Source organism: Vanessa atalanta, chromosome 6 (genome assembly GCF_905147765.1).
Source record: "Vanessa atalanta chromosome 6, ilVanAtal1.2, whole genome shotgun sequence".
NCBI lineage: Eukaryota > Metazoa > Arthropoda > Insecta > Lepidoptera > Nymphalidae > Vanessa > Vanessa atalanta.
The window spans coordinates 3,602,102-3,629,005 of record NC_061876.1 but is presented as its reverse complement, the minus strand read 5'-3'; the positions used below and the strand labels follow the sequence as shown (position 1 = coordinate 3,629,005).

The following is a 26,904-nucleotide window of genomic DNA, read 5'->3' as shown; positions in this document are numbered from 1 at the left end:
TGGGTTCTGCAAACAGTTTTACAATTTTAACGAATGTCTAATGAAATATTACGTTAACTGATTGTCTTTGTTTGATAACCAGATTTTGTGTTTTCGAATAAACTTACTTAAAAAATACAAAAGTAAGAATAATACAAGAATACTCTCCACGTGTTTGATGGAAAAATAATATTTCATTAGATCATTTTATGATAATTTTCATAATAATAGGAAATCCTCAATAAATCCATTTTAACGAAAAACACAAATAGTTAAAATTTAAATTGTATTAAAAACAGAAAGAAAAGATAATTAAGGAAAACTACTTAAATTAAATAACAATTAACGCTGCGTTGATAATAACTTAAACGTTTATTAATGCACATATCGTCAAATTAATCAACATTTTCTATGACTATGAAGCGGTTGCTGAGACCTAAAAGTAAGATGAACGGTGTTCCTAAGACGAATTAAGTAGTTCGTATATGTCTATTAATTATTGCGCACTATTATTTTCAGTAATTAATTATGATACTTCATAAAAAACTACAAAAAAATATACTAAGATTAATCATTTAATTTATAAGTAGTTTATTAGTTTTACTGTAACACGTTAAACCGAAAAATCTAAGAAATAAGTCACAGATAACTAAATTTCAGCACTCTTATTTACTTATTAATATAAATGTATATATTATTGGTTTTATCTTGGGCTTAACCTAATACAAGTTCTCTCGTACTCCATCAGCTGTAAAAGTAGTTATTTTTATTCTGTTGGCGGTACATAGCTAGAATACTTCAAATACTTCAAACAAAGTTTAATGTGTCACTGTCAGATTAAACGAGAAAACGGCCTTAAATCTTTAACTTTTCAAACTGTTTCGCTTATTATATTGTTTTTAAATAATAAAATGAAATTACGTTTTTGATTATAAAGATGGAAGCATCCGGGTGCGTATTTTCTTATAAAAAAGCCAGCTATATTACCTCTGTATGATTAGATCTTGTATTACATTTTTCATATATACGTAACGTATTCTTGCAGATTAGTATCGGAATTACCAACTAAAATGGCTCATTTAGATATTATGGAAATAGGGGAAAACATTGACGCTAATGTTGCACCTGAAACAACAAATTCCCGAGTGTTAAGGAAAAGAAAACCCTTTGTTCCAGAACCGAGTAAATCGTCTAATCGTAGAGTTAGTATGAAGCCTCGCAAACATAATATAACAGAAAACGCGAATTCTAAACAAATAGAAGCATTATATCTCAATAAGAAAATCAAGTCTCTGACTCAAACTCTAGAAACCATTTATGAGGAACCAAAACCTAGTACTGCAGAATCCGAGACATACATCGGAGGACGAAAGATAAAAAGACTATTGACATTCCAAATAGGTAGCCAATACACAAAAGAGAAAATTAAAAAACGTAGAGCAAAAATCAAGAAGCTTCTTGGAAATAAAACATTTGTTAATAGAAAAAAGATACCCATGCATGTGTTTCTCAAAACAATTGAGTGTTTGGAGTTAGATGAAGTAATTCATTCTGAGAGTAAGACTATTGATAATGTCACAGTATAATATTAGTAGATGATTTACCTACGGTATTTTTGTCAGTGTTTATTGTAAAATCAATTATTAATCAATAATTAAGTTATACTACTACTGTGACTTTTAATAAAGATCTGTTCCATTTGTTTATAGTATTTATTTTAATTTTACTGCACCAATACTATGAATAAAGTTTATTAAATAATAATTGGTCATTTAATATGTTTTTAAAAAATATATCAAGATTGGTTTTGGCATATTTTAAGATATAGACAATATCATTACACCTAAATTATTATAAGTCAAAGTATTCATATTTAAAATCATGTATAAAAATACTTTATTTTGGAATGAGATTTAGTAACAATCACATAAACTTAACTTATAAAATTAAATACAATAAAGTTAACACAGTATAAAAATAATACATAGATATAAAGCAAGATCTTCATGAAAACTATCAAATAAATAATTGTTAAAAAAAAATTTATCACCTCATTCAACTAAAGTATATACAACATTCAATCTTTAAATACACAATATGTAGATTTAATGGGGCATCCCTCATACTCTTTGAGCATACTTGAATTATTTTTTTCGAGATTCACACACACACAGCGAGGCTTCTCTACACCTGGGGTAAATAGCTGGCGTGGGACTCCAACCCAACCTCGTTCAATACCACCACTGAAATAATTAAAAAAAAATAATAGTTAAGATAAAACAAACTCCTATGCATTAATTCACCAATTTATTCTTTGTACGAATTTTAACTATTTTAATTACAAAATTGAATTTGTGTAGTGACAATTTCAATATTTTTTTTGACAATACATATTATACCTGTAATTTTATTCCTTACATAAACTGAACGAAAACATGAGAATAAAGTTTGTACCTTCCCAGTAGTTAACAATACTCCTTACCTTGTATAAATTCATTCTTAATCAGACTAAAATTTTTACTTTACTATATATACCCCAATCAAAAGAGAGATAAACAAATAGTAAATTTACATATTCCAAGTGATTTTGTAATAGCTCTTTTAATTTATGCACTACAAATGATTTTTGTGAGAAATAATTATTGTTATTAATGATACAACCCTATACAACTTAACTAATTAAATCCACTTAATAAAATGAAAATGATAATGGAGTAGTTATAATTATATAAGTAGCGTGTTCCAAACTATCAAAGCAACATTTGCCACAACCAATCAACACACACATTTTTGGTAAATCCATAATAATAACACTGATTATTCAAAATCTCAAATATTGTGTTTCGATTTGCCTATTGTCCTCTGGTTGCCTTTCATAATTAAATTTGGTTAAGGTGAAATATACAGGGTTATTAATAATTCGACGTAATCCCGTTAGGAGGTAATAGGAGGCACTATTTGCGATTATTTCGACCCCATATGTATAATGCAAAAGTGAACCATTTTTTAGTTATCAAGTTATTTAGCTTTTTTTGAAAATAAGTAAAAAATACAATTTCTAATATTTATTTAAAAAAAAATATCAATTTAAATCTGATTATTTCTTCTGACTTATAAAAATGATTAAACACTGGTTATTTATCAATGTTAAAACAATAATTATCGGTCCAAATTTAAAAATGCGTAATGGAAACAATATTATTTCAATAATTTTTTGGATTTTTTTCCACAATTTTTGTGCCTTAAAAACAAAAAACTATGTTATGAAATATGTCTTGCAGATTATTTTAAAAACATTACCGTTTTCTTAGCTCCCCAAAAATGTATAATATAATACCACAAAGGCCACTGGTGGAAATTCATATCCAAACATGAACAAATTCGGACTAATGTTTAAAAACAATACCCTATATAAAGCTCAAAATACAAAATTAAAATAAAATTTAGAAATAAAAACAGTTCATAGGTAAATTATATTTAAGACATTTTGAAATTTAGCCTGATTATAGTTCTTGCTCGAAGTGAATTTACTAATTGCATATGTAGTCACATTATTTTCCCAAGTTGTGACCTAACTACCAAACTAGTCAAAATCTTCCGCATCATATTTGATGTGTTTGTAAATCTTATTAATGGATTTTATAAATCAGAAGAAAAAACTCAGATTTAAATTGATACTTTTTTATAATATTACTAATAACCCTGTATATATAAATAAATAAGCTGTTATTTTTCATTAACAGTATCCTAGTATGAATTTGTTTATATTGTTATATCAGTCATTGTTATTCAACCTCTTACGACTATTAAATGATTTACAAATTTAAAGTTTTAGAATATCTTCTAGACCAAGACAGCACTAATATTTAAAATAGATCAATGATTTTTTACCTTGTTTTTGTACACCATACGCGTGTCCCTTCTTCTTCACTCCAAGAAATATTGCATGGTGGATACAATTTATCTTGATTTTTAGCCTCTTCTTTTTCTTTTTTGCAAAGCTTTATTTTATGTTTGAATTCACTCATGTATGAGGTTTCTAAACCATTTTCATCATAATATCTACCAGCTAGTAAACCTAAAATTATGATTTATAAATTAAATGATTTACTTGAAAAGGACTAAATTAGTCAACTTTTACACAATTATTTTGCATTTTACATAAATCAGAATTTGTAGATTGCATACCAATAAATTTATATTTTTCTCTGTATGTCTGTCTCCAGTGCAATATTGTTGATACATCATCACAAGATAATTCTAAAACATGATCTTTATTGCTAGATTCATCTTTAAAATCACCAGTCACCAAAGCTCTTGTTCCATCTTTGCCTAGAAAAAATACATTTAATCTGTTAATGCATTTGACAAAATTAAACGAAAATACTTGCGCAACTCATATTTTAGAATAAATGTCATGATTAATCTTATTACCTACGAAATAATGATATGGAGATCCTTTAGCATAATATTTCTTGCCTTCAGTAACATCAAAGATGCTTCCAATAACGGATAAATAAAGCTTATCAATATATATTCCATCATATTTAGCTAATTCATCATAAGAGAAGACCAACGGCCCATTTGTTCGTTTTAACTTGTCATCATCAGTCTTTAAAGTAAAGTTATACTTTCTTAAAATTATGGCTGTTATAGCGATCGTAACAGTGATTATAATATATTTTAAATTTGATTTTGAGCATAACGTTAAAAACATATTTATTAAGTCGAAATTATTTTCGTATTCTAAAACCAAAACGTAAACAAAACATTACACCTGTGACCTGAATCATTGACAATTGACATCATTTGATAATGACATTTAGTTGGTAGAACACAGATTCATTTGTGTTGTTACTTTTAGTTACAGCTGTCAGCTATAGCAAAAAAATGATTTAATATAAAGCTAAAAAGTCACTGCCATCATTGTGCACTTATAAATACTTATCTTCGGACTATTTCGAATAAGTAGGGCGACCAATAAAAAATAATTCTGAAATTAATAAAATAATATATTTGTACTTTAATGTGCTATTTAATTGAATAAGAATTATTTCAGACCCTAATATAATATATAATAAAATTTAGAAGCGTGGAACAGTAGCAATCATGGTATTCCTCGTTTTATTCCCGATTTCTCTGATTAATCATAATTCCGATCGGGGTAAAAAATGAACAGTTTTCTGTCACAAGTAAGTAGCAGTAATAAGAAGAGAAATTAAAAATAAAGATATCATTTAAATAATATAATAAGGGGAATATGAGACCCTTAAATGCTGTTCCTTACCTCTACACTCCATAACCAATACATTAATTTTGACAGTGACAATTCCTTGTTTATAATTAACGAAGGTCGAAGTGTATAAGTCTTTGTTATTTATTATACATTTGATATCAAAGTTTTATTTTAAATAATAGTGATAAGATACATTACTTTAAGTCAAGTACATTAATTAATTACTTGCCCAACAATAATTTGCAGATAATAATGATTTTAACCTCTTTGTTAAACTAAGCAGTATGAAGTTTCTTATCCACTTACGTAAATATACACAGTTTCCACCTAGACGAAGAGTAGTTGTTACAGGTGTTGGAATAGTATCACCTTTGGGAACGGGATCTGAACTTGCTTGGAATAATCTCTTAAAAGGACACTGTGGTATAATATCACTTAAAGATGAGGAATACTCAAAACTACCAAGCAGAGTAGCGGCTGTTATACCTATAGAGACCGATAATGAAATAGCAAAAGCAATGTCTAAATCCAATTTAAAATTCATGGCCCCTGCCACCTGTATAGCTCTGGTTGCAACTGCCGAAGCTCTTACAGATGCGAATTGGATTCCACAGTCTGATGCAGATAAAGAAGCAACAGGAGTAGCACTTGGTATGGGAATGATAGATCTAAAAGATGTCTGTGAAACAAATAATGCTCTGAAATTAGGTTACAATAAAGTCAGTCCATTTTTCGTACCTAGAATATTACCAAACATGGCAGCCGGTCATATTAGCATAAGATATGGCTTTCGAGGTCCCAATCATGCAGTGTCTACAGCATGTGCTACTGGAGCACATTCCATAGGTGATGCATTTAGGTTCATAAGAAATGGTGACGCAGAAGTTATGGTCTGTGGAGGTGCAGAATCTTGTATAAGCCCTCTAGCGATTGCTGGATTTTGTAGATTAAGAGCTTTAAGCACTTCTTTCAATGATATTCCTGAAAAGGCTTCAAGACCATTTGATAAACTTAGGGATGGTTTTGTAATGGGTGAAGGAGCAGCTGTTGTTGTTCTAGAAGAGTATGAGCATGCTTTGAGAAGGAATGCTAAGATGTATGCGGAAATATTAGGTTATGGTCTTTCTGGGGATGCTTCCCACATTACTTCTCCAAGAGAAGACGGAAGTGGTGCAATATTATCAATGAGTAGAGCTTTGCATGATAGTAACTTAATTAATAATGAAATATCATATATTAATGCACATGCCACATCTACACCTGTAGGAGATGGTATTGAATCTACAGCTATCAGAACACTTTTCAAAGAAAATGTTAAAAACTTAATGGTGTCTTCCACAAAAGGGGCCCATGGCCATTTATTAGGTGCTGCTGGAAACTTAGAAGCTGTGTGGACTATTTTGGCATGCTACCATGGAATTGTGCCACCTACAATCAATTTAGATGAACCTATAGATGATTTAAACTATGTAGCAAATGTTCCACAAAAATGGAATAAAGAAAGACGGGTAGCTTTAAAAAACTCATTTGGATTTGGAGGCACCAATGCAACTCTCTGTATTTCAAGTATTTAAATAACATACAATGTATTGAGGGATAGTACGAACAAATAAAAGCATGCTTTAGACTCGATAGTATATTTAAAACTGAGTTACAAATGTTTTCAGATTTTACAACATTGGCTAACTAGCCACAGTAACTCCCAACAACATGCTGTTAAAGCATTCTCATAAAGAGCGAAAAATAATTCATTTGTGTACCACATAATATATTGAGTCACATAAAGCATGAAAATTAAATTATTTGATCAAAATGCTACTATATTTCATTACAAAGCTTTAACATTTTAAACAGTAAATATTTGTTAAATGCTGGTGTTATCCAGTCAATAATTTCATAATATCATAAAAAGTTGGAATCATTCAAACTTGCACTTCATTGAATAAAACTTATAATTATATAATATAGATTGTTATGTATATATATATATTACATATGCTATAAGCACCTTTTCAAATACACCTACATAAGAATCATTGGCCTAATTGGTAGGATTTGAATATATTTCAGGAACATGATTATCTTTTATGTGAAACTGTCCTACAAAATGGAAATTGTTACTAAGATTGTTAAAGTTATATATGATTTTATAGCATTTGTAAAAAGTGTATAAAGAAAACTTTTTAATTTAACTTTAAATGAGCAATTAATTTGAATTAATATAAAATGAATATAAATAATGTAAAATAAAGTTTTATATGAATTTATCTGTATTAATGTTTTTCATCTACTGACTCAGAGGCTTTTTGTTTGTGTGCAGTTTGAATGTTACAATATTTTATTATCATATTATACAGGATTTTTACCCTGCTTTAGCATTACAGATGGTAATTGTGGTGTGTTCACACATAACTGAGCAAACTTTTGCCTTAAATTCTGTCTTAGCTCTTGCCTTTTTTCTGTAATGTTTCTCCTTGATTTAAATTCCAGTACTTCTTCAATGGGAATATAACTGGTGTCTTTTTCTTCATCTGATGAACATGTGTCCTGTAAATAAAATGATTATTAAAATATTTTCACAATAGTAACATAATAATTTTTTTTTTTTTTTTTTATGGCATTGGTTGGCGGGCGAGCATATGGGTCACCACCGCCCATAGACAAAGGTGCCGTAAGAAATATTAACCATTCCTTACATCACCTATGCGCCACCAACCTTGGGACCTAAGATGTAATGTCCCTTGTGCCTGTGATTACACTGGCTCACTCACCCTTCCAACCGGAACACAACAATACAGAGTATTGTTATTTGGCGGTAGAATATCTGATGAGTGGGTGGTACCTACCCAGACGGGCTCGCACAAAGCCCTACCACCAAGTATACCCAAATACCCAATTTTTAAGTTTTTTTAAATTTTGTTAAATATTAATACATACCAGCATTTCTTGCAGAGAGAGTGTGAAACCAGTGCATGAAATTTTGTCGTTTTTAGGTATATCCAAGCAGTCTCCCCTTTCGTGATTGCAAAATCCTTCAGAACAAGCAACCTCAGAACCTTCCGGAGAACTCATTAACGAAGATGAACCAGACATTGTTTCACAGCAACCACCATTGTTACCAGATGAGTAACCACAATCTTGAGAATGTTCATTAGGTGATAAGTTGCCGTTTTTGGTTAGTTTTTTTCCTAACTTCTTTGGTGAACAAAGTTTCGTATAGTCTTCTTGACATGAATGACAACTATCACCATTGGATTGTATTCCATCATAGCACTGGTTGAAATCACGAGGTGTTAGCAAATCAGTTGGAGTATCTCTTTCTTCTAATAAACATTCTTCACATTGGCACTTGTCTTCAGGTTCCTCTGAATCAGCTTCCTGTAAAAGAAATATAAAAATATGTTTACCTATATGAAATGGTATATTGACATTCTAAATTTGTTTAGTCATTTAATGGCGGGTATATTACTAGTTGTACTCTAAATACAATAATAAATTATGTTCTACAATTAAAATATATAGAAATTTTATGAACTCAAAACAATATTCTTTTATGCTCAATAATCTTTTTAGCATAATTATCACAATTAAATAAGTGTTAAAAGGTTGTTGTATAATTTTATTAAAAATTACTTTGCATTTGCCCTCTACAGCCAGGCGTTCCTTCTTCTTCCTTCTTTTAAGCTTTTTCTGTTCTTTTCGTTGCTGTCTTGTTAATTCTTCTTGTGTTATTTCATCATATAAAAGCTGTAGCTTTGATACACCACTCTTGAGTTCAACAGCTGTCTCAAATTTACGATACAGTGCTTCTACACCTACAGCTGCAAGTATTTGACATGTGTTTTCTTCTTCACGCAGTCTAAGTGAAATTCGTTGCAGCCGCTCATAGATGCATATTCCAAGACAAATTAGGACCTAAATGAATGTTTGCTTTTATTATAAAATTGATGACAATTATAAATGGCTTTAAATTGCTGCTTTAGCACACCATAACTATATAAATACTTAATTATCTATAGTATATATGCTTTAAGAAACTGCACATTTTACTGCATAAACTGCACAATTAAAATAAATTAATGATGGGAGTGGGTAAAAAATCAAATTGACATTATTCATAAAAAGCAGACGAAGATCATACCTACTAAAATTCTAAGACAAATCTTAAGAAATTCCCAACACAAACCATTAATTAATAAAGAAATTTGACTATACTTGCCTCTTCCTGTGCAATTTCTAAAGTTTTAGCATGTTTTTCACGATGATTCCCAAACAGTTCTGGCTCAGCTCTAGCTATAAGATGTGCAATGTAGTCTGTTTTTGCTTGTAGGTGCAGATGTTTGTCTAACAGACACCGTTTAATACCTCCATATAAGGCACCAACATAACCTTTCTCTTTTTGTGGTTCTTTCTCTTCAACTAATAACTGATAAGCTCTCAATACCTGTAAAATTATTATTAAGGTATTTTTAATTATAGTTTATTTGATGATAGAATGATAATATTATAAGAGAATATGATGTTATTCTTTGCAGACATCTAAATTTAAATCACTCCTTACACACAAAATTGTTTATGTATACAAGTATATAAAAAAATGCATGTTTCAGTTTTGAAATTGAAATAATTTGCTAAAGAAATGTTGAATTTAATGACAATGGTACAACAGTTGTAAAATTTATGTATCTTTCGTGACTACTGAATTGAAAATGACTCATGATTAATGTAGCAAAAATTACACAATTTCCTAAGTTATATTCAGTAATAATAATCTTATAAAATAAATCAAATTGCTAAAAGTATATTACATACATAAGGAAATACCATTCATACCTTAGTTTTGCAGTCTGCACAAAATCTGTGTTTCCTGAGATAGTTGTGAAGAGTATCATGTAAAGTGTTAAAATGTACTAAGGTGACATGTTCCCTTGCTGAGGTACGCATGGCGTCCCACGCTGCACACCATGCCGTGCGACCACCCCACCCCCACGCACCCCAGCCCCAACCACAGCCTGATGTGGCACCCCAACCTCTTGCAGTGCCTGCCTCGAGTGAATGTAACGTACACCGCTGGGACTTTTTCCATCTAGGTTGACTCAAGATAAGGCATTCAAGACCAGTACTGTTAAAAAAGAAAATTGAATTCAAAGATAATTACAGATTTTCCAAGACATTTTTATTAAGACTTAGAGGTCAATACTTTATATTCCTGTGGTTCCACTTTGGGCTGTTATAAATGCCATGGTGATATTAGGATAACTTGCATTACCCTTTTCTAATATGAAAAATATTGTTATTTAATAATGTCTTCAAAATCACATACAAGCTTAACATAGGTCTACCGTCTACCTAAAGTAACAACTCTCTAAGTCCTTTTTACTAATATACACTATATGTGTATGCATTTCTGACTATCCACACTAAATCATACTGTTGTTGTATGTATAAACAATATAAATATCCTACATAACCTGAGTTAAATAATATTAAGTTATTTTTACCTGTGTCCATTTAGCAATGTGGCCAGGGACTGTGGATTTGTTATTTTATCTTCTCTTATAGTCATAATTTCATCTTGTGTCAAAATTAATGGATCTAAAGTTGGATGACCTGATTTACATAATTGATAAAAAAGTCTTTCAACACTGAAACAAATAAAAGAGGTTAATAATAGTAAGCTTAACTTTAACTTAATGAAAATAATTTAGATGTTAATTCTTTTTATATTAGTATAAAGAAATTAATATTAAATAATAAATAATATAATTATAGAATAGTTAAAACTAAATTTAAATTTATAAAATCAATATAAAATAAAAGGAACTGAGAAAATTAATTATGTGCATACATAATATCATGTAATACAATTATGTGGAATATTAATATATTGTATACTATTTCCATATAAAAAAAATGCTATCAGTCTATGTTTTTTAGTACGCATAAATTTCATTTTTAGTTTATCTTTATAAAATTGAATATAATTATTGATATTTACACATACTAGTACTATAAATAACTTAATCAATGAGTATACTTATTAAGCAGAAACGGTTCATAGCATAATTTCTTCTTTTGATAATATGAACTAAAGGTATGAGTAAATATTTGAATTATCTTTAAATTATTATTATTGTTTATATTTGAAAGTTAATATCAATCCAATCATTAAATTAAAAGATAACAATAAAAACAGCGATTAGTACCTTCTTCGACAACCAACACAAGGAATGCTTTGATTTAAAACATTAAATATATCGGAAGCGTCAACTCTAAGTGCCGACTTTAATTCATCTGTCGTGAGAGTTCTGTATTTGCGGATAAATTCATCGTATTCCCGACCTTTAACTTGAGGACTATCAAAAATAAGGCCCATAGTATTTAGATCCATAATCATCTGCAAATTATAAAGAATAATATATATTCAACAAAGAAAAATTCCAGAAAATAAGGTCAACATTTAAACGTCACATCTAGTGATTATAAGAATTATAATTAATTTACATGAAAAAAATATAAATAAATATTAAATTATGATAAAAAATATATACATTCTTGAAATTAAGCATGATTTCCTGTAACGTACGCTTATTTTCTATCTTTTAATATGTAATCTACGTTTGAGGTAATGTCAAAGTGCAACTAGGCAACTTACAGTTAAGTTTTCGTAAATAGTTAACGGCAACTGTTTTCTCTTGATAACGGGGTCTTTATCACAATTATATATATCGACTAATTTAGCCATTTTTATGATTATTCACATAAAAATTGCCGACAAAATATACAAATATAACAAAATGACGGCTGATGACGGCCAACTTAAATGAAATACACGTCGTGACGTCCAGTTAAGCGCAGATTAAATTAAATACATAGTCACCACAGAGCATGTATACATTAAAATAACGGACATATCCGTATAAAGATAATAGACACAATCAAAAGAAATTATTTGTTTCCTTTAATTTAAGACATTCTATTATAAAGACTAGCTGTAATTATCTTATAATATTTTTAAATTAAAATCAAGATATTAAGTTCTGTTAGTATATATCCTATAACAATTTTAAATCTACTATTATAACGATTTGTAATACAAATATTTTATGTAGTGAATCTAGTTGGGCATATAAATAACTTTTATTAACATTTAGCTGAAACCTTCAATAGATAAATAAATATACAATAGAATAATAAAGCTTTTCAGTATATATTAAATAATATTACATTTAAACTTCACGAAACATGTTTAGGTTTGTAAATAAAAACCTTTTACAATTATACATTTTATGATTGAAATAAGGATTACTTCAATCACAAAATGTATTATTAAAATAATTATAAGACGACAGGTAATATATAAAATATTTCAGATTAGGTAACTTTTCAAATTGGATACCTAATTAACAAATCACTAACTACTATACAAAACAGGATATATAAAGTATTATCTCTTAAAGATTTTTTTAAATATTTTAGTTCAATAGCAATTTTGAATAAACCGCAATTATCGTTGATATTTTTAGCGGGCATCACTATTTGAAGGTCTTATTTTTCGATTCTATTGAAAACTGAATATATACATAATAAAAAACTCTCTGTACAATTGTTGTTTATTGTACATAATTACTTTGACGTTTCCAGAGTTCTCATATTTATCAAAATATAGATGAGTATTTAATTTTTCGATACGATCAAATAATTTAAAATGTCTAAAATATTTACTCCAACAAATCAAATTCGCTTAACAAACGTTGCTATCGTAAGGTTAAAAAAAGGTGGTAAAAGGTTTGAGATAGCTTGTTACAGAAATAAAGTAGTATCTTGGAGAAATAAATTGTAAGTTAATTATTTACTCTTATTCTACTAAAATGAAATATTTTATCTTAATCTCTCAAAAGACATAAGATATGTACTTGATTATAATGTATCTTATACTTCATCATCTTCTAATTTAAGATATTTTTGAAATGTGTCATCATAATTTTTCATTATTATATGTTACACATTTCTTATTATTCTCTTATAACCTAAAATGAAATAGATATTATATAATATTTATTAAATATTTCAGAGAGAAAGATATTGATGAAGTATTACAGACTCACACTGTATTTACTAATGTGTCGAAGGGTCAAGTAGCTAAAAAGGATGATTTGGTTAAAGTTTTTGGTAAAGATGACCAAACTGAAATATGCAAAGAAATATTGGAGAAAGGTGAACTACAAGTTTCAGATAAGGAAAGGCATTCACAGATAGATGCACTTTTTAAAGATATTGCTACTACTGTAGCAGACAAATGTGTGAATCCTGAAACGAAAAGACCATATCCAGTGTCTATCATAGAAAAGGCAATGAAAGATATACACTTCTCAGTGAATGTAAATAAGAGTGCAAAACAACAATCTCTTGATGTAATACCTTTAATAAAAAAAGATATACCACTTGAACGGGCACAGATGAGAGTAAGAATTTTGTTGAGTGGAAAAGAAGCTCGTAAAGTGAGAGACAAAGCTGTCAAATTAGCTACTAATGTTGAAGAAGAGCATTGGGAATCAGGTACAGCAAATGTTATATGCCTTATTGATCCTGGAAGCTTTAGAATTTTAGACGAATTGATTAAAACAGAAACTAAAGGCACTGGACAGTTTGAATTATTAAACCTTAAAGAAATGATTGAAGGCGAACAAGCACTATAAACTTGTCCATTATCTGTAATATATATATTAATTATAAACTTTTTAATATCTTGTAAAATAAATAAATATTTTTGTTAATGTTTTTTTTTTTTTACACAAAAATTAGTAGATGAGATAGAATGCCATAGATAAATAAAGCTCATTAATCGTATTTGTATAATCTGTATTTACTACTTTTTTTTTCAATTCTTTCCTTATCTCCGAATCGTTTATTTCATAATTTCTTATTCCTTTGTTTTAAAATATAACTGAACTTGTTTACTTTTTTAATCGACTTAGGATAAATAATCCTTATGATATATGTTATCTTCAGTCTAAATACAGATACAAAATAAATCAATAACTTTGGTTATTAACTTTAATAATTAGTCAATACAATAAATTTGAGTAAAATATATATTCAATTTATTACAAAACTCAAATAAAATAACTTAATAAAAAAAACTTTTAACAAAAAACCGGTATTAAATCGAAACATATAATGGAACGTTGAAGTGAATGTACCCATCAGCAAATGAATGACAAATTAAAAAGTTTTATTTTTCTTATATTGGTACGAGATTTTATTGATTGTTTTCTTTCAAGATTTTCGGCCAGACGGCGACTGAAATTGCAAGTTACTGTGATATATTTATTTTCAATATTAAACTATTCTTATCAAACAATTAAATGAGCAGGGATATCGAGTTATGTCTATAAGTAATGGAAGGTACAGAACTGGGTGGCGACCAGCAATTCTGTTTGAGATGGAACAATTTTCAAGCAAATATAACTTCTCAATTCGAGGCACTGCGCGATGATGAGGACTTCGTGGATGTCACCCTGGCATGCGAGGGACACAGGCTCGAAGCCCACAAAGTGGTTCTTTCGGCATGTAGTCCTTATTTCAAGGAATTATTTAAAGTAAGTCCATCTTTCACTCCCCACACTTTGATGTGTCACCATTACAATGACTCTAGTGAAAGTTGTTATGTATAAAACACTTGATCTACTTACAAATGCCATGTCTCGCGATCCAGTTAAGTATTCGTGATTTCATTATTTGTACCTACTTTAGAATTCTGTTTCACAATTTCTAATTAATTCGTTAGTATTGGCGCACTATTAAATTATTTTATTTGAAAAAGTCACATTTTGTCTTCAAATTTATCAAAATTGTACAAAATCCCTTTCTAACAGTTGTCATGTACTTTTCCTTTTTTCTACATGTTTTCTATTATTAGACACATTTTTTGTTATAAAATCTTATTAAAATCTATTATTTATCAGTAATTTGAAATAATACTATATTTTTAATGATGATGGGAAAGTTATAGAACATTTCTTCTTTAGTTAAGTGTATCACTACTGTCAGTCCATATTTATGTGATTGTTAAGAAAATAGCATTAAAATGATTACAAAACCTCAAAACATACAAAAGCTTTAAGTAAAACATATAATATGTGTGTATAAAAGTAGTTTCGAAATAACCTATATCATAAAAGTTTATTTTTCTAGACTAGCATTTTTTTTTAATTTAAAGAGTATGGTCCCACTACAAATGGGCCAATTAACCACCAACCATTTTATGAAATCACTTTATTGTAAGGTCTTTGCCCTTACTAGTAGTAATACTTATTAACATTTACTTTCTGTTTTGTCAATTATTGTCATACAATATCTTTGTGAATGGAACTTATATATTTAGTCATGTGACCAAATTAATGATATTCAACTTTTTTTTCTTTAAATCAACATTTCAATAAATCGAGTGGATTAAATTTTTTATTTATAAATTTTTCATTAATTACATTATAGAAATTTATGTTATGTAAAAATATTTGGCTTGAAGTTTTAATTAAAAAAACCTCGTAATAATTTGATACAGTTTATTTTAATTGTATGACATATGTGTGATATTTTAGCTAACTATATATATATCAATATAAATTACTTGGTGGTAGGGCTTTATGCAAGCCCGTCTGGGTAGGTACCACCCACTCATCAGATTTTTTACCGTCAAACAGCAGTACTCAGTATTGTTGTGTTCCGGTTTGAAGGGTGAGTGAGCCAGTGTAACTACAGGCACATGGGACGTAACATCTTAGTTTCCAAGGTTGGTGGTGCATTGGTGATGTAAGGAATGGTTAATATTTCTTAAAACACCATTGTCTATGGGCGATGGTGACCACTTCCATCAGGGGGCCCATTTGCTTGTCTGCTTACCAATATCATAAAAATATATATATATATATATATATATATATATATATATATATCAGTTGTCATACATATTGATTTTTAAATAACCTCCAAACTAAATATAGTTTTTAAAACCATTACAATAGCCATACAGAACACTATATTGTTATTTATTGTATGAGATAAAACTACACTTATAGATAATGTGTAAAAACTTAAATAAACAATTACCTAGTTTATAAAAATGATAACAGTCACATACTATAATTACCAGTGGGTATGACACTGGAAGTAAGGTGTATGTAAAAAGTTGACATTGTTCATTATCAAGATCTGTCAATGACCTGTTACAAAATTGATAAGATCCCTCTAGTACTTTGATTGTTTCGACACTCAATAAAGGATAAAAATATTTGTAAGACTTGGAATTATTGCATTTATATTGAAATATTTGAATGACAAAAAATTTAAACTTATTTAGTTTCTTAAGAATATTACTGCATTGTTCTAATATGATTTAGGTTAAGTCAAATTTTCTTTAGAGCTACTAATTCATTTATATATAATTTTAAGTATAATATTTTATTATTAATGCTAATTTTTGTTTAGACATGGATTTTTTCTAAACATTCCAATATGCTATTAAATTAGATATTATTATTATTATTAAAAATTGAAATTATAAATTTAACAAAAGTTTAATTTATTACAAAAGAAGCGATTTTGTCTCCATGTAAAATTTAAATTTTGCCACGTGAATAGTGATAGTGTTTGAATAAACAATAGGTTGCTTTTTCAGATGTTTTAATTACAATCTAAAGATTTTCTTTCCTTGTATTCATTGTTGTAGCAAATTAATTAAGCCAATGGTATATTATAAAAAAACAATGATCATTATGGTTTACATAATAGAAAATTAATTTCTATCATTTTCGTAACAACAAATCTATGGAAAAATATGTGGTATCTCATTAAGTGGAGGCAATTAACCTAATTTGTAGTGACTCCACAATCACTTATTGATTTCAAAGTCACAATATATTTATTTTATAATTCTTTTTGCTTATATAGAAATGTGTATCATTAAGAAACAATTGAACATTTCTTTGATAATAGTAGTATATTCAACAAAATGTTTCTTTTCCAGAACAATCCGTGTCCTCACCCAATAATATTTATGCGCGATTGTGAAGTGTCACATGTTCGTGCTCTTCTTCAGTTTATGTATGTGGGCCAGGTGAATATCGCGCAGGCGCAACTCAGCGCGTTCTTGCGCACCGCAGATGCGCTTCAGATACGCGGCCTCACTGATTGTTCACAACACAACGACAAAGTATATAATCATTTTGAATGTCTTAATATCTCTAAGAAACTGGATATGTGTAAATTTCAATATGTAACATTTTTTGCAGAAAGTGAATCGAAAGTCTCCACCTTCCCAACTACGTAATTTGCTCAGCGCCAAGCCGTCACATTCTACCTCCTCCTCCAAAGCCGCAAGCCAAAATGTGGAATCGACGTCTGCCGATGACCCCGAGAAGAATGCAAGTCGCCGTTCTGAGATAAATTCTCCCGATGTTGCCAGAAATAATCTCAACGAAGAAGCTTCCTTTCAAACTTCTAGTCAAACGAGGCCTAATAATGACGACTTTAACCAAACTTGTAACTACCCTACATTGAGGGTGAAAACTGATCTCGAAGCAACTGAAATTAACACTGAAGAAAATGATATCCTCATGGATCCCGGAGATTATAAGGAAGGAGTGGACACGTGCCAAGAATTCAGCGCGACCGACTTGCTCGAACCAAAAATGGAAGTCCTGGAGCAAGAAGCCAGCGACGAGGAACGTTCCAGTTTTCAGCCAATGTACTACAATGAGAACAATACTTTGGCGAATCCATTCGCCACCTTACAAGGTAAATATCTGTCGACGAAATTGTGGGATCCTCCTCGTTGGAAACGGTCACTAATGGTAGTGCTCTCCTCCCACAGGTAACATCGATCTCATGGCCGGAATGAACGCGGAGCTGCGAGACGAGAATTCGGAAGGTAAATACAATTCTCAGTTATATTAGTCACCGTCACGTCATTCACACGCACACGTCGACTCGGACAGCCGCGCCCCCGGCGAACCTCTTGTACATTCTGAACGTATCGGCTAGCAGAGAGCGCGCGGTCTCGTATCGAGTAAGGTGCTAGGCGCGCGGGTGTCGGGGCGACGCCGCCTCCGCCTCGCCGCCGTCCACCGCCCCTCCGCTCTGCCGCCCTGGTGTCTCCGACGCTCTTAGGATTGTCCAGTTTTAGTCACGAGAAAAGAGTCCAAATTAAAGAAAACTCCCAGAGACGCGGTCGCTTAACTCCAACTCGTATACTCCATCGACATCGAGGGTATCAGACGAGCGTAGGACGATCCTATCGGCGAAGGGGAGGGAAGCGAGACGGGCGGCGGCGAGGCGGCTGGGGGCCAGTGCGAACGTGGTGTTGTTGGCAGCGGGCGGCGCGGGCGGGCCGGGCGGCGGAGCGGGCGTCCGGTGCGCGCAGTGCGGCCGCCGCTACTCCAACGCCTCCAACCTGCGCCAGCACGTTCGGCTCATCCACGAGGCGCAGCCCGTGGTGTGCGCCACCTGCGGCCGCTGCTTCAAGACGCCGCTGTACCTGCGGCGACACACGCTGGCGCAGCACGTGCCGCGCCTCAAGCCGCCGCCGCCGCCGTCGCCGCCCCCGCCGCCGCCGCCGCTGCCCGCGCTGCGGCCCGCGCCCCACTAGCGGCACCCGCTCGCCCGCCTCCCTTGTCCGCCTCGCCGTATACGTTGACAGAGCCGCCGCCGGCTCGCAGCGACGCGATCGGTCGCGACGTGCGGGCGAGGGGGGCGACGGCGCGTCTAAAGCGATTTGATGTGGCGACTCAGTCGAATGATTCTGACGGCTTTTGGAGTATTATTGTATCTCTTCGTTGGGTGACATTGTGAAGATGTGGCTTAACGGTATAACAAGACTGTCAGTAGATGTATCTAGTCTGTGATCGGAGTGTCGCCGGGGGCCTATCTGCCGTCACACCTCTCCGCTTATTGCGTGCCTTTCAATATATACCGAGTGCCAGCACGAGTCCCTTCAGCGAGCCCTGTTAATAATTTTATTGTAGTCTTAGCACCGTATCGGTATAAGTGTTATTTTTTTTATACACAATTATATTTGCGGCATAATAATGACGAGGAGAAGCCGCGATGGAAAGCCCGCTCAGTAGTAAATGAAAAACGCTGGATCATTTAATAATCGGCGTTGCGATGGGGCTTATGAGTAACGGGCCTCGCTGAAGAGAACGCTTGAGTACCTTCCTTTCTGACAATAGACTGATCGTTGTTAAAGCATTTGTTGCAACCGGTGCTGATTTATCATAGGTTATTTACAGGTTACATAATATTATACATACCTACATTATACACGTTATCCGCAGTATTCGACCCGTTCCACCGCCCTCCCTAACGAATAATAAATATTTTCTTATTAGAGTGTAATATTTTGTACTACAAAGCGATGGAATAGGTCGAACTTATCCGTTTTTAGTGTCGAATTCGTGAGTTACACAACCCGCGACGAACAACAATAACAATAGCGATATTTTTATACACAATAGTTTTATCTTTACACAGATGTTATATTGTTGAGTGATTGGACGGCTCCCGGTTTATAGTTTGTACAATATCACAAGTGTTACAGTTAATATTTGATATCTTGATTTACTTATCCAGTAAATATCTTATACATAATACAAATGATATTTGTTAATGCAATTTTTATATAATTTAATGTGCACGGAACCTGCGAACCCAGTGTGCGTACACTGAACGTTCATATGCGAACGACAGGCTTAGATTAAGTGAAGGTGCATTATCGAATTATTGGTTTTTATATTATCTTTAAACGTCTTCGATTTCGAAAAAATCGACTGATTTGTATTTAATTTGTATTTATAAAGATTGCCATTTAAAACGCATCTAGTCATTTAAAAAATCTGCATTTAATTAGGACGTCATGAAGTCGAAGGTATGATTAGGGTTGTGAATTACAATATTAGTTTATCTTTAATGAAATCATAATTAATAAAATTATCTGAATAATATTAGATCTCATATCGTTTACTTTATATTACTCTTGATCTCTAAATTTTTCTCTGCATTTATTTTTAGCGAGATAAATAAATTTAAAATAAAAAAATACTACTTGATAATATATTATTATGTATTGCAGAATATTAAAAAAAAAAAAATGTTAAAAATCAATTGCCAATGTAATCAAGTTATTAGAAAATGTATTTTGGTGAGCACTTTATTTTTTTCTTGAAAATAATTCCATCACTATGTTAAGGCGCAGCTATCGTAAAAAAAAAATAATGTAATCTCTCAAATTCAATAAAATATTTAGGCGAGGATCTCATAAGTTATATTTATTCAGTCGAAATTAATAAAAAATTACTTTAGGAATTTTATCACTACAATTATAACTATGTTTATTGAATATTAAACGAAGCTGTTACTATGAGGCTTTATGAAAATATTAAGTTGTTGAAATAGATAAAAAAAAAATATCATAAACAGTTAAACATAATCATCTATAGTTATTTCATATAATATATAATTTTCTATAGCTTTTTTTTTTAATTTTTAAAATGATTTAATAATTAATTAATTATTGAATTATGCACACAACAGATTATATTTATCTTTTACATATTATACCGTTACTATATTACATATTATAAATGAATATGTTAATGCTTCTACAATATAATTTACAGTGCCATAAATGTAAGTTTAAATTAGTTTAATAACATTTTAGACATGTTTTTAAACAACTATTGAGGTTTATTTTATATGAACGCAATAAAACAGTCAATTTTAAACGCTAATTGCAAATCATTTTATTATATATAATCTATGGTCCATACAATAATGTGAAATAGCTAGAAACTTTTAATATAATCATGTTCATCTGTACAATCGCTTTGTGCAGAATATAAAACCTTTATGTATGTACATAAATTAATGTAATTTTATACTAAACACAAAAAATAAAGTATTGGGAATACAGAATGATTTTCTATTCTTCAATCGACATTTCGATATAAATAGTTATTTAAAACATTACGCAGGTTAATGGCATGTAAGTATTTCATTTACCTTGTGTTTTCATTTATGATAGTTTGTCACATTTTTACCAAAAATTAGTTGGCAATAAAATGAGTCTTAGGTCTAATATTAAATTAAATATTATTTTCTAGTCCAAACTATGATGCTAATAACATACATAAAAAAATTGATATATTTTAAAGGCAACATACTCAAATAAACTTGAGTTTTAATTCTATAAACATAAGGTTATAAAAAAAAATACTACACGTGTAAACTGTACGGATATCATTATCTAAACAATTTGGGGGTTCCCACTGTTATATCAATGGACTGAGCTGTTTGTAAAGATGATTCTTGTTACTAAGGTGTTGTGGTATCGACAGGTGCGGGTCGCTGGGACGGGCGACGGAACCGGCCGGTGCCGGACGCGGTGTGGCTCGAGCAGCATCGCCGCGCGCTGCCCTTCGTGCTCAAGCGGGAGAACGAGCGCGGCGCGCCCGCTCCTAGACTTGTGAGACATTTCATTTATTATTGCTGACATTTTGGTGTTTCAATTGTATAGTTGCTTATTGCGACTTTATCTACTCAAAGCCGTAGTACGATTGTATGATATGCGAATTGTTTGCCAAATAAATAGGGTTCTGTTATTAGTTTCGTAATGTATGTATAGTTTTGATGATCCCGTTTTTTGTTTTAGAGGATATTCTGATGTTGCTACGCTTAGGCTTAGTAATAAATATATTAATTTATAGGTTCAAAAATATTAATCTTTTAAGTGTGATAAACTTCACGCAACCTTTGAAAACACGACGATGGTGAGACATAGGGACGCGCCGACCATTAACGACCATCGTCACGAAGTCATGTAACCGATCGTAGATAAAGCTGGGGGAGGGCGTGGAGATCCGCGAGGAGCTGCTGCGCGGCGTGAAGTGGGGGGACTACCGCAAGGTGACGCGCGGGCTGGCGGCGGCGCTGTTCTCGCCCATGGAGCTGGCCACGTGCTCCGTGACGGGGCAGCGCTGGTCGCGCGCGGGGCAAGAGGCGCGGCCCACCAAGCCGCCGCTCGATCGCCGCCGCGTGCACGCGCTCATCTCCTACGTCAGCCGGCACTTCCCCGACGTCGAGGTCAGCCGCATCAAGCAGGTGCTCGCCTACAAGTGCAAGGAGAACTGCGCCGCGCTGCGCATGAGGACCGCCAGGTGACCGCCTAACGGGCATCAGTCTCTTTCGTCGACTGAAACGAATACGTACCCGTCGAACTGAAACGTACGTTCAGATTCAATTCTCATTGGTGGTGATCATCCTGATCTTACATTATCGTTCGACGGTGCGACGGTCGTTTCTCATTCATTATATAATAGAAAATGCTATTTTAAAGTAATTAATTCCCGATCAACCGTCCGGCCGGTGAGCGGCCGGGGTCTCCCGACTTCGCCGCCGCTCACCCGCGCACTGGAGGCAGTAATACAATTTGAAGCAGGCTGTCGAACTGTTTCAGCGAGTCGAGCAACTACATGCTGAGCGCGGCCGCCCGCCCCGCCGCCGACGACGCGCCCCCCGCGCCCGCGCCCGCGCCGCCGCCCGCGCCCGCGCGCGCCACCTACGCGCCCTTGTGAGTACACGCACGCGCACGCGCACACAGCCAGACACACCTGACGGAGTTCCTAATGCTTTGTACCTAGACAAAATTACAGAAAAAAGATGGTCATTTATGAGACGAGTTAGATGCTCGTCTATCTATACTACTAATTTTAAATATTGTTCTATTCCTAATTTATTTGTGTATACTTGTGATTATTAGTCTCAAACAGTCGTCTGTGTTGTCGCAGTGAGGGCGCGAAGGGGGGCGGCGGGGCGGCGGGCGAGGAGGGCGAGGCGCCGCACTGATGCCGCCAACTCGTAGTTTTGTACCAAAAAGAGAAACCGAACCGACGGCCCTCGCGCTCGCGAGTCGCCGCCCGCCGGCGCGTCAGATTCGTATTTATTTAGGTGATATTTTTCTATTGGCTACCGAAGGGGTTCCGTCTCCGGGCGCCGGGAGTCGCGCTCGAAGCTCTAGCGATAATTTATCAGGTTCCTAAGACATGTTCTGTAGTTAGGTTCTATTTGCACGAATTTTCGCGAAACACTGCCGCTTACTTCTGAACCCTCTCGTGATCGGTCGTCGGACCGCTTCCTTCGTTTCGTATGTTTAGTCATTTTTATTTCGTTACTGTACCAATCTGAACACGAGGCATTCGAGTGCCGAACGAGGGACCGTTGCAATCGCAAAGTGAATATATCAAAATGGCATAATTTTAGAACTAACATAGATATATTATATAGTCATTTCGTTCTATAGATGTAATGTAAAAGAGAATTTATTTTGGAGTGAGTCGGGTCGGAAATCGAGAAGTCTTCGGAGAGCTGTGATCGTGATGGTTATATGGAGTCATATTTTTAAATACTTATAAGAGATAACGTAACGGTTAGCGGGCGTCGGAGGACGCGCGTCGCACATCTGCACAGGGATGTATTTATCATATCAACTAAGCAATAACTATTATTTGATAATGAAAATTAAAGATTTTTTAATTTTTAAATACTATTTTAACCGAGTTGTTATAAACGTAGTTAGTAAATAACTGAATTCTCTAAAGTCCATGATCATTTATACAGTTCTTTTGAACGATGATCGAAACCTCATAATGGTTACTTGTCACATATGAAACTTCATATCAAACGTTATTTTACGAAATTTTGTACTATTTAGTCGTGTTTATTATGTGTAGGAACAAGCAGATATTGTCCTTAATGGCGACGAAAGATTAAAATTCGTTGGTTCTTTTTTATAAATACTCGCTTTTACTATTTTATTAAGCTAAAAAATTGGCAACATCGTTTAGCTGTTTTGTCATATATTCAATAATTCGCACTGATCACTGATGATACTCAGGTTGTTTTATTCACGGCGTCTCGAACAAATGAGAATTGAAGCAATACTCATAATATCTGCTTGTTGTGGGACGAGTGCACTGCACGGCAGCCGGTCGGTGTGCCTGTGCGTTAAGTTACAGTTACCAGAGTTAGGATATTCTATTGTAGTAGTCACGCATCGCTACGTAGGAAATCTTACCGACTTGTAATGTTCTACGATGCCAATCGATCTTTTTAATGCTCAATTTTGCCAAATTTTACTTGCCGAAAGTCTTGTCTATTAATTTCGTCTACTATTTAAACGAAACGCCATTCCGCCCCGTTTCTCCTCGGAATTGTGAGGGTAAGGAAATGGCACGTCTGATTTGCTCAATGGTATGCATTATAATATTCCTTTTGAATTCTGTTCGTACGTTCTAGTAGAAGTTAATGGTCGGCCCAATGGATATATCATTAGAAAATTTTTTAAAAAGAAATTTTAATTATAATTATAGTAAAATGAAAAATTTTATCGAGAATATTAAGTATAAATACTTATGTGACGAATGCTCGAGATGCAATATGTTAATTTAGTGCCAAATGATAAGTTAACTCGTAGCAATATGTCGTATCCTAATGCTCTTGTAATTTCTCGCGTAGTGTTAATGACCTAAGAGGTTAAAAGGTTTCTTTTACAAGACTATAATAATATATTTATACAGGGAAAGAGTTAGGTATGTACGGTTCGGATATAAGAATGTTGTTGCGGTATAATACTCATTGTGGCAGGGTGTAAAAATAAGTAGAGGCAGATCGAAATGTTCGGAGAGTTGGCGGGATTTGTACGTCAGGAACTAAATCATAAATGTCAAACACCTCAGCTACATGGTAGTCAGTAATCGTTTCTTTCCACTTCGTCTTCATTATTTTTACACTCTGTTTAAAAAGCACTGAATGAGCAATGGAACAGAGAATTTATTTACTCAAATAAGTTTTTTTTTTATTATTTATAATATTTTTTTTACTAAAAATATACATTATTTTGCATTTTATGATTGTAATGGCAGCTGTCCATGTTTGCAGTGAATGATAAAATCAATCACTGTTTAAGGTTTCGTAATTGAATAAGAAACGATACATCGAACATGACACATTGGGCACAAATGTTAGTAAAATTCTATGGCTTATTTTTGCTTGCAATACGTAATTATTCAAACGAGAATGTTCCCAAACCGATTGTTTGTGGAGCCCTTGTTAAAAATCTATATTTTATTAAGTATATTTTCACTGAGCAATACATCTATAAAATTATGTATATAAGAAGAACAACATAGATGCCACTGTGCCCCGAGGGGTCAGTGTTGTGCCAAAATTAAGTGCTAGTCTTTAAAAAAAAAAATGTTGTTATCATTTTCAGATTTTTATTTAGTCCAGAATGTGTTTGTTCCTGTGCTGTGAAAATAATATTTTCTAACAAATCAACACTAGGGTGTGATGAAAAATTAGATAATATAGTTGTTTTTTTTGTGTCTTAGGTCTTAATTTTAGGTCGGTTATCGAAAATTTATTATTTTTAATTAGAATTTATTTTTATTTACACTATTATACTAAATTGACTCGTTTTGTGATTGTTATTAATAAACTAAATATATATAAAAATTTATTAAAGCAACTATATTGTTTAATTGTTGTGTGTATAGGTCGACAACAACACAGGGTTTGTTGATGTTATTTGTAAAGATATTGATAAGATTGAAAAATATATATAATTGGAATTTGAAGGGCAATTAATTGTATTCCTTCAGTTCTGATAAATATTTACTGTGGTCCATATATATAGTCAGTTGTCGTCCTATGGGGGAGTAGTGATTCAAGTCATAAGTGTAATATATGAAGAGTTGTGTTGGTTTGTTGCTATATTTATAGTATTTATATTAATAATGATGCACATGATGATTTAGCTTTGAGCTCGTGCAATATTATTCCAAATTGTTTATAGGGAAAACTGTTATGATAATTTCTAAATTGTTATATAAATATTTTTATAATTATAAAAGACAAAGGCAACTTGAATTCTATTTTTGTTGTGCATTTATTCTCAAATTTTATCATATTACAATACCACAAACTCATTGTGGACTGTAATGTCTGCATCTGTGAAAATTATTATTAAGCTATGGTAGATGGTTTTTTTATATATTGCTGATATTGTGAGTCAATTCTAGTAATGTTAATTCTCGTTAATTTAGAATAATTTACAACAGTAAACATATTACGATTGCTCAATCGAGATGCAACACTAACTGCAAAATAGACAGAAATAATTTTATATTAATATGTCCTTTTATATTGTTATTTATCTAATAATTCAGTTTTATAATTTGTGAGTTGTGGCAGCGCATGTTATTGTCTTATGTTTATTCTTAATAGAGGCCAAATGTTGACTTGCTTATGTGAGACTGTTTTGCCAAGAATCAGAAAGTATATTACCTACATTGTTTTAAAATAAATGCTTTTATATAAATTGTGTTATTTTATTTTGTACCCTTATAATGCCTAAGAAGTGACACAATAAAAATAAGTAAGCCTTAAAGAAAATATAAATTATATATATAGATTAAAGTAGATTGAGTTTCTTTCGCCTGTTCTCATTCTTCTTCTCAGGTCAAGGTTTTTTTTCAGAACTAGTGTTTTTTTTTAATTTACCAGTCAATTAGTATGTGTAATGATTTTATAAGACAGATGTTTTATGTACATAAATCTATATATATAAAAGCGAA

At 32.4% G+C, this 26,904-nt stretch overlaps 6 protein-coding genes across 7 annotated transcripts; 4 read left to right on the top strand and 2 right to left on the bottom strand.

Annotated features, from left to right (window-relative positions):
• Positions 1-644: 644 nt before the first annotated feature.
• Positions 645-1,705, top strand: LOC125064763. The gene is made up of 2 exons (XM_047671965.1): positions 645-930; positions 1,025-1,705. Exons 1-2 carry the CDS (start codon positions 917-919, stop codon positions 1,563-1,565), a joined length of 555 nt encoding a protein of 184 aa, XP_047527921.1. The 5' UTR covers positions 645-916; the 3' UTR covers positions 1,566-1,705.
• Positions 1,706-1,912: 207 nt separating this feature from the next.
• Positions 1,913-4,821, bottom strand: LOC125064556 (neuferricin). Its single transcript, XM_047671660.1, has 4 exons — positions 4,414-4,821; positions 4,168-4,311; positions 3,871-4,057; positions 1,913-2,222 (listed from the first exon to the last, which is right to left on the bottom strand). The coding sequence occupies exons 1-4, from the start codon at positions 4,694-4,696 to the stop codon at positions 2,057-2,059; spliced, it is 780 nt and encodes a 259-aa protein (XP_047527616.1). The 5' UTR covers positions 4,697-4,821; the 3' UTR covers positions 1,913-2,056.
• A 486-nt stretch (positions 4,822-5,307) lies between these two features.
• Positions 5,308-7,365, top strand: LOC125064554 (3-oxoacyl-[acyl-carrier-protein] synthase, mitochondrial). The gene has a single exon (XM_047671659.1). The coding sequence runs from the start codon at positions 5,500-5,502 to the stop codon at positions 6,787-6,789; it is 1,290 nt and encodes a 429-aa protein (XP_047527615.1). The 5' UTR covers positions 5,308-5,499; the 3' UTR covers positions 6,790-7,365.
• Positions 7,366-7,535: 170 nt separating this feature from the next.
• LOC125064553 (gametogenetin-binding protein 2-like) lies at positions 7,536-12,069 on the bottom strand. Its single transcript, XM_047671658.1, has 8 exons — positions 11,871-12,069; positions 11,422-11,612; positions 10,717-10,860; positions 10,049-10,337; positions 9,435-9,659; positions 8,849-9,130; positions 8,153-8,593; positions 7,536-7,762 (listed from the first exon to the last, which is right to left on the bottom strand). The coding sequence occupies exons 1-8, from the start codon at positions 11,958-11,960 to the stop codon at positions 7,565-7,567; spliced, it is 1,860 nt and encodes a 619-aa protein (XP_047527614.1). The 5' UTR covers positions 11,961-12,069; the 3' UTR covers positions 7,536-7,564.
• A 691-nt stretch (positions 12,070-12,760) lies between these two features.
• LOC125064701 (ribosome maturation protein SBDS) lies at positions 12,761-13,949 on the top strand. The gene is made up of 2 exons (XM_047671883.1): positions 12,761-13,054; positions 13,290-13,949. Exons 1-2 carry the CDS (start codon positions 12,924-12,926, stop codon positions 13,912-13,914), a joined length of 756 nt encoding a protein of 251 aa, XP_047527839.1. The 5' UTR covers positions 12,761-12,923; the 3' UTR covers positions 13,915-13,949.
• A 516-nt stretch (positions 13,950-14,465) lies between these two features.
• Positions 14,466-26,642, top strand: LOC125064495. Of its 2 annotated transcripts, none has more exons than XM_047671567.1 (8): positions 14,466-14,817; positions 17,244-17,429; positions 17,509-18,013; positions 18,090-18,146; positions 21,610-21,737; positions 22,106-22,428; positions 22,728-22,841; positions 23,059-26,642. In XM_047671567.1, exons 1-8 carry the CDS (start codon positions 14,617-14,619, stop codon positions 23,114-23,116), a joined length of 1,572 nt encoding a protein of 523 aa, XP_047527523.1. In that variant the 5' UTR covers positions 14,466-14,616; the 3' UTR covers positions 23,117-26,642. The 2 variants fall into 2 exon arrangements, with proteins under 2 accessions (XP_047527523.1, XP_047527522.1); XM_047671566.1 differs by having other exon boundaries at positions 22,710-22,841.
• The last annotated feature ends 262 nt before the right edge of the window (positions 26,643-26,904 follow it).